The sequence below is a fragment of the Euprymna scolopes genome, chromosome 17 (genome assembly GCF_053919585.1).
Source record: "Euprymna scolopes isolate OS-2025 chromosome 17, ASM5391958v1, whole genome shotgun sequence".
NCBI lineage: Eukaryota > Metazoa > Mollusca > Cephalopoda > Sepiida > Sepiolidae > Euprymna > Euprymna scolopes.
In genome coordinates this window covers 115101707-115119171 of record NC_136498.1, presented here as the reverse complement: position 1 = coordinate 115119171, position 17465 = coordinate 115101707, and the positions used below count along the sequence as shown (strand labels likewise).

Genomic DNA, 17465 nt, shown 5'->3' with positions numbered 1-17465 from the left:
TTTTTTTTATTATTATTTACGAATCGACTTTATCAAAAAAAAAAAAAAAAAAAAAATACAGAACTATCTTTATGATGTACGCACTTGTCACAGGACAAAGATGCCATATTCTAAAAATCATGTAAATTGAAAAAATAAGACAAAACGGATCCGTTTATTCAAAATGATTGTCCAAACATAAAATTTCTGCTCTTTCATTTATGCAATCAAACTAACAAATATGGCATCAGTAACACAAATCCTACCCCTTCATTAAAAAGTGCTCTAGATGCCGGAAAGTTTTTTACTTTAATAGTTTATTCCTGTAAACTGCCGGACTTTGGAATTCCCTCCCTTTTTCTTGCTTCCTTCATTGTACCAATATGCAGAAATTTGAATGTAATGTGAACAGATATCTTGCTGCTGAAATTCCTACATGGAGCCTCTGTAAACATGATCCTAAATGACAGCCCTTATCTCCAACTAGCAATATGCATTGTTTGGGGGGGGGGCAAAAAGTAAAAAAACAAAAATTTAGTCGTAGTTCGATGGCACAATTTTTATTTCGGATGTTGTCAACATTTGCTTGATCCCTTCTCTGATGAACTCGTTGCACTTGAATTCCCACCCCCTCGACATACATACCCCTGAAAAATCTGTTTAGCAACAAAATTCCACCCCTTCACTGTAGATCTCCCTAGATGCAGGGAAAGTCATACTCTATTAGCTTCTTCTCACAGACTGCTAGATTTTGGAATTCCTTAGCTACTTCCTCCTTCTCTGACTGTACTGACATGCAGAAGTTTAAATGTAATGTTAACCAACATCTTGCTCATCTCCTTACATAGTTCCCTGTAGACACAATCCAAAATAGTAGCCCTTTACGTTCCAAGTGGCAATTGCCTTGTTCGAGGTGAGCATGAGTAAAAATAAAAGTATTTGCATAAAAAGATTTTTTTTTCTTTTATATGTTTGCCTTCACATGAAACTACATCAGCAGATCCCCACCATTCTGTGATGTGTTCCACAATGGGAAGTTTATTTTATATAGAACTAGAAAAATACCTGTCCTAGGACGAGTAAAATCTATATCTAATTTAAAAAAATAATTTTTTTTTTAAATTATCTATTTATTTTTTAGTATATCTTTCATTTACTATTGATAGAATCCAGAATAGTAAAAAAAATATTTTGATATTTCTGGAGAAACTCTCTCCTTTTCAAAATCAAACATACAGAACAGTTTTGCATCACTTTAATGTCACCTTAAAAAAAATTAAATCAAAATATAAAGATAGTAAATCTTATGTTTAGAATCCTTATTCCAATTCTGATCAAAATTCATTAGATGATTTTCATTCTTTACAACAAAATAAATTTAAGGCTTAAGCTTAAGGGAGTTTAAAAAGAAATTGAAATTCAGGGAATCTTGTGTAATTGACATCTAATAAATATGGATCAAATTTAATGCAAATCTGAAATATTTGAATTTCAAATTGGATCAAATTTTTCTCATATCATAGTACCTAAAACCTCTTTAAAATAAAAAAAACTGAAATTTTGAAAATTCATCAATTCCCTTATGAATTGATACTTATTGTTAAAATTTCACAAAAAAAAAATCACAATTTTAACAAAATGGTTCTAATCTCCTTTGCATAAAAGTAAAACGAAATTTAATCCAGATTATCAACCTTTATGACTAAGAGCTGTGTTCTAAAATACATAGTCATCGATTAATTAGCTTAGAAGTGATTACAAAAATATAAATACAAACACATAAATAACTTTACATAAATAGAGATTAGCAGAGGTATTTGGGTTTGCCTGGCATTATCTGGTCCAATAAAATGTTATTAAGCCACCAAAATTTCAATAAATAATTTATTTAGAGGATTCAGTCATAAAAATGTGCTCTTACTGCTTAGATTGAAAGAACGATTGTTTTTTTAATTAAAATAATAATCTTCTATATATATAAAAGGCAAAATGTGTGTGATAATTTTGTGTATGTCTTCAAAAGGCTTTTCTCGCACACGCTCCCGGGGTCGTTACTATCGCTTAAAACTGTGTATATAGGTCCTATATAATAATATCTAGGAATTAGGAAACCGCGTAGCGTATAGATTTATTTACGTTGATTTTTACAAAATTATTGCTATTTTGGCTTCTCGCGTGTTGATTGGGTTTTTTAGTATAAATAAAATGAAACTAAACTCAAACGGCGTCTTTTCGGCACTGCGCTCGGGGGAAAAACGTCCAGAAGCAATCAGCTTTGATCAGACACCCCTCCCCAACATCTGTTGGGGGAAGAAACAGTTAAATTTGGGTAAACAAACCCAAACGCTGTGTGACTTCTATTTGACCTTCTTAATTAGGTCAAATGGAAGCAGCAGAGTTAACTTTTATTGCGCACACCTCTTTTTAACGTAGCACGGTTTTTTTTTCACACATTGATTTCCAACTCAAGGGTACAGGTTCGATTCTCATACTCACCTATCAAAACATTTATTTTTTATTTAACCCCCCCCCCCCCGGAGTTTTGATTTACCTCAAGACACCCGGGCATCGCCGGGTACCCCCTGCTAGTAATAAATAAATCTATATATATAAAAGCGAAAATGTATGTGTGTATGTATGTGTGTTTGTATGTCTCACAAAAACCTTCAACACAGGCCACGGATTTTCGGCAAATAGGTATCATTTTAAAGCTCGAATCTTCGCCCGACAAATATTGAAAAATTGGCCCAAAACATTAATTCCTTCACCCTAAACTGGGCCCTTTTCTACAAGGAGGGTACCGAAAAAATCGTTCCTTCATTTTCTCTCCTCATGCTACTACGACAATGACGTCATGACGCCTAGAAAACATTGACATTAGTTTAAACCACCTGCACGTGTTTTTAAAGGTTTAATTTTATCCGTTCTCAATTGTATGTCTCTTTGGCGTAGAGGTAATGTGTCGGGCATTTTTTTCCCACCTTAGCCTCGATGTTTTGGGTTCGAGCCTGTCTTCCTACCTAAACTTTTTTTCTCTTTTACACCTTTTTTTTTCCTTTTTTTTTTCTTTTTTTTTCCTTTTTTTTTTTTTTTTTCCTTTTTTTTTCCTTTTTTTTTTTTACCCTTGTTCACTGTTTTGCTTTGTTTTGGCTTTTCCAATTTCTTTTAACATCGTGTTTTTTTATAATATTAAAACAGGGTCCCCCCCCTCCTACATACACACCTCCAAACACCCGGGCACCGCCGGGTACCCTCGCTAGTAAATAATAAAAGAACAAAAATTTAATTCTACGAAATAGGATGGCACTTTTTTTTTTAATATCGTTATGAAATAGATATTAAAATTTGAAATTTGAAAAAACCAGAACAATGTGCTTTTTTTTTTTCTCCTTCAAAGGAAATATTTATTTACTTTTAAAAATATGAAGCAAGTTTTTTCCTCAGTCAAGGCTTTTTCAAGCGATTTCTTGTTAATTATTTTTTTCTTTTCTGTTTCCTCTTTGAGATATAAAAATTGTTTGGGCTTTAAATTTCAAATTTTAATATTCATTTCATAACGAGATTTTAAAAATAGTGCTATTCTATTTCTTATAACATCGTTACGTGAGCCGTGTTCTTGCATTTGAGGCTTAAATACTGTTCATTTGACATCCCAACGGACTATTACCCAGACAAATTTTTTTATCTCTAAAGAAAAAAAAAATCACTTGAATAGTGCAATGAAGCTTTAAAAATACATTTTTTAAAATAATTACATTTCTTTGATTTTTTTTTTTTTTTTTTTTTTTTTTTTTTTTTTTACAATAATCTGAAAATTTAGCATCAAATCAATAATTCATTTTAAAAAATTTAAATAAAATAAAAAGTTGCTCTAAGCCAGCCAAAATCGATTTTTAACTATTTTGGAGAATGACTAACACTTAAATTCGTTTTTCAGGATTAACGTTTTTTGCCATCTGTAGTCATTATGCTGCCAGAAAACAATTGAAACAATTTCTGGCTTAACTGGAATGCCTAATACCAATCTATGTAATCCATTTTCTTATAAGCCCCTTTCAGAAACAGTATATTTTCCCATCCGCATTGCAAATTAGAATTCAAAATCCATAAGATACTATATTGAACCTTTATTTTTTCACCTTCATTCAAAGTTTAGGAATAAAATTAATTCCATATTTACCAATGAAAACGTTGACAATTCCTAAACTGCTGAGTGTTGACAAAGTCAAACGACTGTTGGGCATATCCAGTTTTGTCTCAATTGTTAGAGCTTGTTCGAGGTAACTGCAAAAGAAAAAACAAAAAAAAAACATTAAATAAATTAAACAAATTATTATTATCACCTTGTTCAGAAAGTTTAGCAGTTCATATTTCAACACATTAGATCATGTCAAGGTAACAGATATGGGGGCGCTTCTACACTATTGGGACGAAATTTTGGAAATCGTAATACTGAATTTCACATGAAAACAATGGTATCTATGTATTCCTCATATTTTTATCCAAAAATTACGAAAATCGATAAGGTACAAAATTATTAAAGAAAATAAAAAATAGAATTTGAAGAAAACTATCGTAAAACACAGGAAAATTCAAAACAGAGGTAATTTTCCATTTTCATTTAAACAAGATGGCAGCAATTTTTCGCCTGTTAACACTATTAAAGTTGTTTTGTTTAATAATTCAGTAATATTCAGGTAATTTCGACTGCATAATTTGAAAGCTACCATTGTAACTTATTGGAATTGAAAAAAAAATCAGTTGAAACCATTGTTTTTATCTGAAAACTCCATTTATCAACTACAAAATCTTGTCCCAATTCTGTAGAAGCGCCAATATGGGGGATACTTAGTTTTCTGATTCGAGCATATATCAAGCTATTTTTTAAGAAAAAAAAGTTTAAAATTACTTATGATGAATTTTATTTAAAAACTAGCAGGTCATCCAGCATTGTCCAGTCATAAAATACGCTTAAGTATGATATTTTAATTCATGAAGATTACGTATTTATTATTATAGAGACAATTTTCTATCGATTAATATATTGAACCTCATATATGGTAGTATGTTCAAAACTAAAAAAAAATATGTATATGACTTGGGTGTCATTAACTAGAATTGAAACCAAACATACAACTCTCTATCCCTATTCCTTAGCTTCTGAGTCATGCCCATATATATATAAAATGGGTTGAGAGATTCCAACAAGAGAAAGATGTATATTTAAATGAGTGAGGTTACCAACAATTGGTATTTTTTTAAATTATTTTATTATTCTGTATTTTTCTTTTTAATTAAAAAAAACAAAAAATTTAGATCATTGTAATAATGTTTTTTAAATCATTGGAATAATTTTTAACGCGTTTCAAACATTCTGTGAAGCGTCCTCTTCAGAAAGTATTCAAAATGTAAAATATTTAAAATATATAAGAACGTTTTTGCAATCTATTTTGCTGGCATGTTTCCAAGCAGTGGCAATATCTGTAAATTGCATTTTAAATATATATATATATATATATATATATATATATATATATATATATATATATATATATATATAAGGTTAGTAATTGCAATTAAGAATAGGAAATTGGATCAAATGTTTGTAACATGTCTTCTTCCTAAGATTAAGGGTGGTGGTGTTTGATCAACACTGCTAGGGAGCCATGATGTAATATACTGTTTTGTTTTTAAATCCCCGAAACAGTGTTTCATGGTAAACAACTGATGATCCCTTGAAAAATAAAATATTGGTATTGTAGCAAATTCGAGAGAGAGTTGATGCAGTGATTGCAGGTGATTAAATGACTTACTGACTAGATGGTTTTCTAACGAATGATAAAAAGTAGTTTTTTGTATAGTTTTAAAGGTTAAAAACTTCAAAGACTATATATATATATATATATATATATATATATATATAGCATGTCAGGAAGCGATAATCAATCCTGTTAACTTTCAAATGCGTCTCATACGTTGGGAGCGATCGTTTTTCTTACCTGATGCCTTCTTCGATTTCCCCTTTTCTCTGTAAGGTAAACCCTAATGACTGATAAGCCTGGGCCGTGGCAAAAGTGCACGGCAAATCATCCAATACTTCAATCGCTTGGCATAATTTCTCTTGTCCAGATTCGTAATTGCCCTGCAGAAAAGAAAAAAGAAACGTATTATGGTTATACCATGTTATCTCTATATAAATAAAATGAACTCATTTTTTCCCGTATGATTTTGACATTAATAGGATTAAAAATCAAGATATTTCATGCAAATATAATATGCACAAACGGCAGAACAATATCTGAGGTGTGTTATAGGCTTATTATTTCTCAAATTCCTCGATAATCTTAGATTTCTATACTTTTTCTGCTGAGAAGTCACGGCCAAAATCGGTTAAGATCAATGGAAGTGGTAAAATATTTTCTCTCTAATAAATTCCTCCTCCCCCTGCCACCACTTAACACCGTTTGGGGATCGTTCACAAGGAACAGTTGAGAAGAGAACACCGGTTTGGCTTCGTAGTTCTTTCATGTGAAGTTATTTAAAATCACTAAACTAAGCTGCAGTGCTCTGTGGCGTAGTGGTTAGCGTTATTATATTTTCACGTTCGCGCCGACCTACCGTAGTCGATTTTTTTTTTTTTTTTTTTTCCTAAACAACTGGAATGGACTTTTCTTGGTGGCCGAACTGTTAACGTTGCAGATGTTTTTTTTTTGTTTTTTTTCACACTTTATTTTCCTACTTTTACTCATGACTCCGGGTTTGATCCTTCCTACTTACCTACCATAACATTTGTTAAAACTCCCCCCCCCCCTGTCCCGGAAACAAACACTCGGGCAACGCCGGGTACCCCCGCTAGTTGGTAATAGAATGATGTACTTACAAAGTGCCTTCAATAAGTTTCCAGACTTTTTTTCGTATGGGCACTTTTATTGATAGTACACACATGAAACTCTAGTCCCCCTTTCAAAGTAATCTCCTCCGACTGCAATGCACTTGTTGTACCGTTCCGACAACTTCTGAAAGACTCCATGGAAGTCCTCTTGTATGAGCGTGTCAATGACTCTTGTCACATCCTCTTTTATCTCAATTGTCTCATAATGACAGCCTCTAAGGTTTTCCTTGAGCTTAGGCAATAACCAAAAGTCACAGGGAGCAAAGGTCTGGACTATAGGGAGGGTTGTTACAAATTGAAGGAAACAGATCCCAGTAATTAAAGGAACAATGTAGATAAGTTTGAAAAAAAAAAATATTTGTTAAAAGGAAAAGGCTAGAATTGAACCGAGTATTAAAAACTTAAAAGTGAATACACATTGCAATCTCAGCAATTCAGTGAATTGTCCATTGTTTCATAGAAATAACAAAATAATGATAAAGCAGAGGTCAGAGTTAGGACAATGGAAAACAAAATAGTTTAGGAATTTTCTTTGTGTGACCGAAGGCATGTTTGATGTCATGTATGTAAATCCACGTGAAAACATTCACGTGGCTGGAGCACGTCTTTGACATCACAAAGAAAGATATTTGCAATGTATTCAGAGAGTCATTTTAGTCAGGAGTTCGGAGTCAGAGAGGAGAGTTGAGTTAGCTGAAGCAGTTTTGGAAGTGAACCAGAATGGGAAACAAGAAAATGCAGTATTTAACTCGTACAAGTAGAGGATTACGTCAGGAATGAGATACTTTTTAGAGCAGGAGAATACTTTTGTAGAAAGTTAATTGATTAGAAAAAAGAAATACAATGTAACTCTGATATAAGAGGCCCAAATATAAGAAAAACGGATATAAGAGAGATTTTCTTTTGTCTCAAATTAGAGCCTGTGTTAACGTACAGGGAAACCCAGATATCAAATAGTGTAGGAACCGGATAAGTAGTCTCTTATACCTCAGTTACACTGTAAAAAGTTCAATGGACCAAATGGAAAGAAGGAAGGAACAACAAAGAAATAACTATGAATAAAACAAAAATACAAAACATTTTCAGGCCCCCAAAAGAAACCCTAATTCTTGTTTGATTATTTAATGCAGGGAGACAACTGAGAAGTAACCATTTTCTTACCTCATTTCCAAATAACCTTTTTTATTTTACCCCATTCCCATATAACATTTTTCTTATTTGTATAAACTCTTAATAAACCTTGCTTGTGTAGATTGGTGATCTTTTAAACTAATGAATTTCAGGCAAAAACATTATGACATACTTACATGTCCAAGGGAAATTAATATAAATTCCAAAAATTATGAAAAAAATGATCTAGTAGCTGTGCTAGATGTATTTTTAACAAAAAAATCAGTCATAAGTTCTAAGATTTTTTATTTAAAAATGGTGAACATTTAAAGCTAAGAGTTATTTCCGTTGTTTGTCATATTGAATTGATTGCACAACTCTTCCATATTAAAACATACGCTAAAACTCAATAGTTAGGTTAAATCTATTTTTACTAGTAATTATTTTTCTATGGGATCATTTTTCGTAATTTTTTAAAATACGTAATAAGGTTTTCACCTGAAATGTGGTTTTAAAAGATCACAAATCTATATAAGCACCTAATAAACAAATAAATTGTTTATTAAGAGTATTGTGGTAACAAAAAAAAAATTCTTAGTTGTCTCCCTTTATAAAATTGTCTAATAAAAGTTATGATTGCTGAAACTACAAAAAATATATAAATAAATAAGTAAATAAAATAAATAAAAAGGAGACTCACTTTAACGTTTGTCTGTGCACGGCCATAACCAATGAGGACGGTAGCCTTTTGGGATTTGTCAGCAAATTTGTAGCTGAGCTGAAGACATTTCTCAAAAAACTCAAAACAGTTACCTGTTCCGGCAAGAAAGAAAAAAGAGAGAAAAAAAATCATTTAGATAAATTTTCCAATAAGATGATTTTTTTTTTTTTGGTAAAAATTCACCCTTGTCCGTTTGTCCGTTCATCTGTCCACACTTTTCTCAATAACTACGCCTTGGAATTTTTGGAAATTTTGCAAACATTAAACATGATATGAGTAAAAAAGTAACAGAACGGATTTTCTGGGAAAACTCCCCACCCCACCCCCCGGGGGTGTCTTTCAGGTTAAAATGGCTAAAATTGACACTTTTATGCTTATTAAAAAAAATTGATGACTTGAATTTTTATAAAACTTTCTGAAAAGTTGTGGTGGGCCAAAATAAGGGTCCTATCTTTAAATTTGAATAACTTCCACAAAATAAAAGTTAAACTCACAAAACTTTATGTGTGTGTAGACTGACCCTTCCGGGATTTTTTTGAAATAAACAAAACAAATTTTGGCCGAAAAACACTTCTTAAAACTTACATGAATTTATGAATTTTTAAAAATACGACCCTTATTTTGGCCCACCCTATAATTTTGTTTGTCTATACTTTGCAATAACTCTTGAGTGTGCCCCAGGGACTCTTTTAGGGCTAATAAAAACACTCCATTTTTGGGACTAGTTTACCATATTTGTCCAAAATTTTCTGTGTATGTCTATTTAGCAGTTTTGTATGGTGCTGAACTCAAATGTGTTATTAAAAAAAAAATTGATGACTTGAATTTTTATAAAACTCAGTAGTCTGACGCATCCAAATAATATGCAAATATTTTATTAAAAAAAAAAAAAATCATTGAAAATTTTCCTTTTTTTAAAAACTTGAAATGTTTCTTATTAATTTCAGATAATAAAATATCCATCATCAGGGAATGAAAAAATTCTTTTGTTTTTATTTCTTTGTGTTGTTGCATCAAGAGTTGCAAATAACTCTTCAGTTTGAACTTTTTATTTGCGTATTTACTCCAGTGTTATAAAGATTTTCTGGGAGAACATGGGAGTCACCACTTTTCAAGGCCCAATGGCCACTTAAGGGTAAGGGTTAATAAGTATCAGATATACTGAGACAACATGATGGTAAGTAAGGCTAGATTATTTAAGTGGATAGCTCAACAAGAACTTATTTACATTAGACTTGAAAATGACCATGTTATAGTCAGTTAGGAAGCAGCCCCACAGTATTGTTTTCCATAGAGGGACGGTTCTAGGAAAGAAATTGCTCATGAAATTTTTGTTTAGTTTTAAGCACTGATAGAGAGTAAGAGAAATTATTGACAGTGGTTGTAGCTAGACGAGTATTTGTTGCAAATTTTTTGAAGGAGAGGGATCATAGATTGAAGCTCAGTCGAGCACTTGCCATGAAAATAATGATAGCACAGAGATAGACTCACAACATTTCTTCTGTTGGAAAGAGGGTGTAGAGAGAAATAAAATGATAGAATCATATTGTGCAGTTTCATATTTGTTACAATCATCCGAATAGTCACAAAACAATTGTAACGAATATGAAAATACACAATATGATGTTATCATTTTTTATTTTTATTGTCTTGATTTTGTGAAAGTATTATTTATATATATATATATATATATACTAGCAAAAGTACCCGTCGTTGACTGGGTTCAAAAACAGCCTACAGAAAATGGACTCTGATTTATGATAGGTTATGAAAAGGAAGGGTTGTAAAGAGATAGCTTCGAATTTGGGGGTATCAAAACCAAAGCAAAATATGATGAAAGTAAAAATAAAATAGATAAACCCCATAATTTATTATACCATACCTTTTCACACTGAAACACTTATCACAATATTCTGTGAATCTATATTAAAAAATCTTGTTAAACTTTGTGACATATTTACATTCTATGGAGGTCAGGTGCGAACACCCCATAATTTTATTATACCATATTTCTTCAAACTGAAACATAATTATCAAAGTATACTTACGCAGATAGATATGAAAAGTTTTTATTAAAGTTTGTGCCTATTTCCATTCTATGGAGGCTAGGCGCGAACGCAGACCCCACAATTTTATTATATCATCCCTATTTAAGTTAAAACATACTTATAAAAGTATTCTTATGTACATCTATATCAAAAACACTTGTAAACGGTTTTTTTTTTAATTTTTAAATTTTTTATTTCCATACTTTGTGGACCAAGCATGAACGCAGACCCCATAATTTTAATGAACCACCGTTCTGCCAGATCAAACATACCCATTCCTGTGTCTCGATACATCTTCTATCATTATATGTAATCAGTTTTTTAAAATAGTCAACCATATAGGAGCCTATTCGTGACCAGACACAAACACATACACACACAGACATTCAGCTTTATATATATATATATATATATATATATATATATATATATATATATATATATATATATATATATACGAGCAAACAGTTAATAAAACATGTTAAAAAACACTTTGAAAAAGAGTTAAAAACATATTTAATCTGAAAAGGAAACACTTGATAAGTGGATAGTCCTTAACCCACGGAGTTTTGAAGAAATACTTTCCTTCTCATCAGAGGGTAGGAATTAGCAAAATGCAGGATCGGATTTTGCATGCAAAAGTATTTGATGAAACAACAAGTAAGTCAAAGATCTTACTTGATAACAAAAAAGTGAAGCAGAGGGAATGTGGTGAAGAAAAAGGTGATTACACGTGAATGGATAGTCTGGTGGAAGATAAATAATCCAGTGACGGTAAAATCCAAATATATAACTTCAAGAAAGTTAATTGAATTTCCATTTGCACAAGTAAAATCCAAGGAAATCCTGTAATTGGAAGATGGTCCAAAATAATCCAAAGGCAGAAATCCATGGAATAATTCACAAAAATGTGTACAAGGGAAAAAAGGGAAAAAATTCCAATAATATTAATTATTATTAATATTATTATTATAATTAAAAGAAAAAAGATAAAAGCTTTTCACTCTACTGCCGAGACATAAATATTTATTTTATATATATGTATATATATATATATATATATATATATATATATATATATACAGGGTGTCCGTAAAGTTACTATACAGTCTTATTGTTTTATTGTATTATATTTGTATTAATAGTTAATATTTTTTTTTTTTTACAGGTTTATTTAATCAAGTATGCCATGCAAGCTAACAGAGTGTGGTGTCACGTTGTCGAGAATGTATTGGAGCTGAAGGCCTCCAATTTGAATATTTGTCATAGAAATTGTTTGCCTTGATTGTTACAGTTTTTTCGGATGTAACACGTGTATTTTCTGAGATTTTTATAAACATAAAGGTGTTATTTCTTTTTATTTATTTTGTTACAAATAAATATTTTAATACAATATCTTACTGTACTGTTAACATATTACAGGGTGTCTGTATAGTAACTTGTAAGACTGTATAGTAACTTTACGGACACCCTGTATATATATATATATATATATATATATATATATTAGTGATGGGACATTTCCAATATTTTTCTTGATTCCGATACAATTACCGATTCAGATTCCTTAAAAATCTCTAAATATTTAACTATAAAAGAGTTATTTTGTCCTGAAAAACGCATCATAAATGTGCATTTATTTTCTTAAACGTAAAAACACACTTGTGAGGTGGTGATCTAGAGATTTTAGTGAAACTAGAAGTTTAAATCAATAAATATTTATTATTTTATTATTACTACAAGCAGTGGAAGATGTTTCTTAAACCAAAATCAAATAAAAAAAAAAGACAAATGGTATCGGCTCAATTTCTTTTTGATTCTGACCAATTCCAACAAACCTAAAAAAGATCAGATTTTTTCGATTCCGGATTCCAATTTATCGTCCCAACACTAATATATATATACTAACAAAGATAGTAACTGGAAGAAAAGATACCATCAATTGTGCTTTATCCAAAATTTGGTATTGATGAGATTACAGATGCCATATACACTCAGCGTCTCTGATGGTTCAACCATGTACAACATGTCATGTCTTTTATAAACTCCATAACACATTTGGTTGGTTGGTTGGTTGGTTGGTTGGTTGTTTTTGTTTTACGGCATATCAACCCTTTTCGGGTTATTTAATGCCGAATCCAAAGATTTTGAAGAAAAATTTTTTTAATAGAATATATTTGTTGTTTTCAAGTCGGTTTCTATTCAACCCAAAGTTGGGACCCTAACAGGTACTACCACTCCGGATCAGAGTGGACCTGGGAGCAATGGTAATTAAAGGGTGGCTCTACACTCCCTAAAGCCCACAAGCTGGGGCCTCACCACTGGATATAGTTTAAGGTCATATCCAGGACCCCCATTGAGGGACTTTTACCCTCTGTAGGGGGGCAGTCGGCGTATTCTAATGCCCCACCGACAGGGCCCATAACACATTTGGGTATGCTGAACACTAAAGAATGTGGTAAACATAGAAAGATGTGGTTCAAATGTATAAGTAATGGTCTACGACTGCATGTGTCACGAATAACAAGAGTTACTCACACCAAGACACTCAGAGTGACGTAAATACCAAAACCGGATGAAGAAGGAGGTACCCATAAACAAATTTCGAATAATTTATTCAGTCCTATTATTTATCTATTACTAACAGGGGTGCCCGGCGTTGCTCGGGTGTTTGGAGGTGTATGCTGTGCAAAAAAAGCAAAAAAAAACAAAAAAAAATGGTTAATTTTTTAAAACTTTGACCCCTATTATGACCCCTTAAAATTTATAGTTTCGGGCTCAAATCACTTTATTAAGTTAGATCCAGGTTCAAGGAACCTATATCTAAAATTTCAAGTGTCTAGACCCAAAATTGTCGGAGGAGTTTGGTAGAGTTCTTAAAGGTCAAATCGTTGAAATTTGACCCCTTAACAGCCAAATTTCTGGCTGACACCCGTCACATCGATCTTCCCAAATCTCAGTACCCGGTATTTCAAATTTCGAGTCTATAGACTAAAAATTGACAGAGTTATTGCGTAGGGAAATGTACACAGACAGACAGACACACAGACAGACAGACAGACAGACAGACACGTTCACTTTTATAGATATATAGATTATCTGTTATTAATTACGTTCTTTTCCTAGCTTAGCCTTGTTTGCTTGGTACAGGTAGGTACATGTCTGTGTATATATGTATATATATATGTTATATGTATGGGTGTATATGTCCATGTATGTATGTATGTATATGCACAATGCACCAGGTTGGGGCCACCCAATATATATATATGGACACTTTGCGATGCATTTGCCTAAGCTCCCAATATAACCACAGCCATCTGTTTACTTTCTTTAATTTTAATATTTTCTTAAAATTTTAAAATTTAATATTTTATATTTTTATTTATTTTTTTAGATTTTTTAAAATATTATTATTCTAATTTATTTATCTATTATTGTCCATTTGTCATAACTTTACCTTGTTTACTTAGTATAAATTTGGACATGTCTGTATATAGATGAACGACAAACCTTTAAACGGACATCATGCGTTTCAAAAAAAATTACATCTACACTAACCCTTTCCCTCTCTGTCTCTCTCTCCATTTCTTTCGCTCTCGCTCTACCTCTCTTTTCCTCTTGTTCTCCCTCTCTCTCCCCCTCTCCCATTTATTTAATATACCTTGCGAGAAAAATAAAAGCCAAAAGGAAAAAAGACCAATTTTGTTCTTTTTTTATTGATAAAACAATGAAATTTATCAATGTTTTGCTTGAATTAATAAATGGAAATGGTCAATAAGAAGGATGACTAAAAAAAAAAAAAAAAAAAAAAGAAGAAACACACAAACCTTTTAAATGTGTCTCCAACAAATCTTGGCCAATTTCTACCATTTTAACAAAAAAGGGGAAAGTCTCGTAATCAGAATATTCGATGTCCGTCATTAGTTTTTGCAGATTTTGATGCTCCAAACTGATTTCTTTCAAAGCATCGGAATATTGGGAAGAGTTCAATTTTCTCTGTAGTTTGTCAAAGACTGCATAAAAAACTTTGGCATAACGTCTTCGAACCACTGCAAAAAAATAAATAAATAAAATATCTGAAAACAATTTTTAAAGAAAACTAATTGTACTTCACGAGATCTTCATTTTTATGTTGTTAATTTTCTTCGGTAAGTCATTATAATGAACTTTTTCAGTTTCTTCATTTGTTAATTTGTACTGCATCAGATCAGTATCCATCAAATCACTGACGTTGAGCCTGGTCAGTACTAGATGGGTGACTATTTGATCGGGATATACATACAGCTAATGACCACATATTGATATTCCCTAGAAACTTCCTCCTTTGTTGGAAGTTAACTCAACCCACTCAGAGTGAATACTTTACCAGATAAAATCAGGATTGGCGAGGAAGAAAGGTAGATTACAAGGCATTGTTTTTCTGTCTACCTTTTTTTTTTTTACAATATCTTTTAGTCAGACATCGTTTGTAGGCTGGTTACTGGTAAAAGCCAGATGATTGAGTCAGTCCAGTTATTTTACGAGAGGATAGATTGATCCCCTTTTATTTTGCAAAGTCTTAGAATTTGGATGGTTCATCTGCTTCCATTCAGATCGACTCTTTAAAGTTACCCCACCCCCGAAAAAAAAAAAAAAAAAAATTCTTACAATGTTTCACTTCAATCTGCATAATTAGCAATAAAAAATTTTCTTCAAATCTAAATGTGACAGACATGCCATCTCCTTGAGACGCGTGGAAAAACAATAACAAGAATAAAATGCATTTTGAAATTTTGTGAATGAGGATTGAGAATTTGAATTATTCAGACGACTGTTCTCATCTTGGTTGTTATTCAAACATTTCTGCCAATATGACCTTTGACCTTTTTTCAGTTGCATCTTGTTGAATTTGGTAATCTGTATGGAATTCCATCACAGACCTGTGGCGTAACTGATAAACTCCTTTCATAGTATTCCTGCAATCATGTCCTAGATAGTAGCCCCCTACATCAAAGTGGCACTGTGCTTTGTTTGGGGTGAAAATGTAAAAAAAAAAAAAAAACTCACAAATTTTAATAAATCTGCTCCTACCAACCGGTTTCTACCCTAGATCTGGCATGACCAGATCAATGAAACGTGAACATCTTAAAAATGATAGGATGAATCTTTAAAAAAAGATGAAATTTTTTTTTTTTTTTTATTCCATTTTCACCCCAAACAAGGCACAGTGCCATTTTGATGATACTATGCAAGGAGTTGAGCAGCAAGATGGCTGTTCACATTCCACTTGAATTTCTTCATGTCAGTACAGTTTGTCAGAGCATTCATCATTAAAATACTTGTAGAACAGGCAGAGAAATGGAACATTTCATCAATGGGATGGAGGCCTGGCTAAAGCTTAGATGACAGTTCAGGACTTATCAGGTTGGCAACTGTCTTTTGAACCCTGTCCAGGAGTAAGAGACTAGTAATAGATGCACTAGTCCAAATGTGACAACAATACTCCATACATGGGCGAGTGGTGGCCATGTAGAGGTCCAGGATGCTTTTCTCTACCCTGCAACCTCTCTCTCACAGAAGAGACGTTGCGAGCCTTGCCTTGTTTTATCGTTATTTTCATGGCAGGTGCTCGTCTGAACTCCAATCCCTGGTCCTCCCTTACCAATCTTTCACGAAAAACACCCGTCTAGCTGAATCCACTGTGAAAAATTTCCCCCACTCTATATCTGTGCCTAAATCAAAGCGCGGATTCCATGAACAAAGCTTCTTTCTTAGAACTGCACGCCTGTGGAACTCTGTTCCGTCTGCCTGCTTCCCTCCGGACTACAACTTGGATGTCTTCAAGTCCAATGTTAACAAATTCCTAATGAACCGCCCCCTTAATTAAACACTTCATCAAATCTCCACACTAACGTAATGTACTTGCAATAACCCTTATCCCTGAGTGGCTTCCGGGCCTTGATAAGTGGTGATCACTGCGTAAAAAAACAAAAAAAAAATTAACTTTCTCGATCTAAAAAAAAAAATAAATAAATAATTAAACAAAAAGTAAATCTTACTTGGATAATTCTTGATAAGCCCCATGATGTCAAGGCAGTCCTTTAAAAGTCCGTGAATGTTGAAGCGTCGGTTTTCTTGGTCATACTGCAACATATGGTGTTTTCGGAGTGGAATCAAAGATTTATGCTTCGCTATTGCAGCAGATTCATGATCTGGAAATCAAAAAAAACAAAAAACAAAAAAAAACAAACCTTTAAACAAACTAAAAAATAAAATTATCTTAAAATTTGCATCTAGAGTACCGGAACATGTATCCTGATGTTGCTCGGAAAAATTGAAGAAACCAAGAACTGTGACCTCCAGAAGAAAATTAATCAGAAAGGATAGTGGATTTTAAAACAAACACATTTCAGGTGAAAACATTACATTCTTATGTCATGTCGAAATTAGGGTTAAGTCCAAAAATTCAGTACACAAAGTTAAGATGCCGGAAGTGGGCTCGGTTTAGCTAAAATACGGAATGGAAGTCACTAAACATGAAACGAAATACGAAACCATAGAAATATGGAAATCATTTATTTAAAAAAATTATTGTAGTTTTAACACTTCTTGTGCTATCATAAAACAATAAAAAAAATAATGAACTTTCATTTCTGACATTTTTATAAATAGTTTTTTTTTTTTGTTTTAACTCTTGTGTTATCATGAAAAAAAACTAATGAGAATTTTTATT

General features: G+C 32.2%; 1 protein-coding gene across 1 annotated transcript in view; it reads right to left on the bottom strand.

Annotated features, from left to right (window-relative positions):
- The window catches only part of LOC145296905 (uncharacterized), a 111396-nt gene that overhangs the window by 5387 nt on the left and 88544 nt on the right, over positions 1–17465 (bottom strand). Inside the window, exons 6-10 of the mRNA XM_080143067.1 lie at positions 16792–16944; positions 14581–14802; positions 8682–8794; positions 5979–6121; positions 4160–4263 (exon numbers count right to left, since the gene is read on the bottom strand). Coding sequence (XP_079999193.1) covers positions 4160–4263; positions 5979–6121; positions 8682–8794; positions 14581–14802; positions 16792–16944 — 735 coding nt within the window. The remainder of the gene's footprint in view (positions 1–4159; positions 4264–5978; positions 6122–8681; positions 8795–14580; positions 14803–16791; positions 16945–17465) is intronic.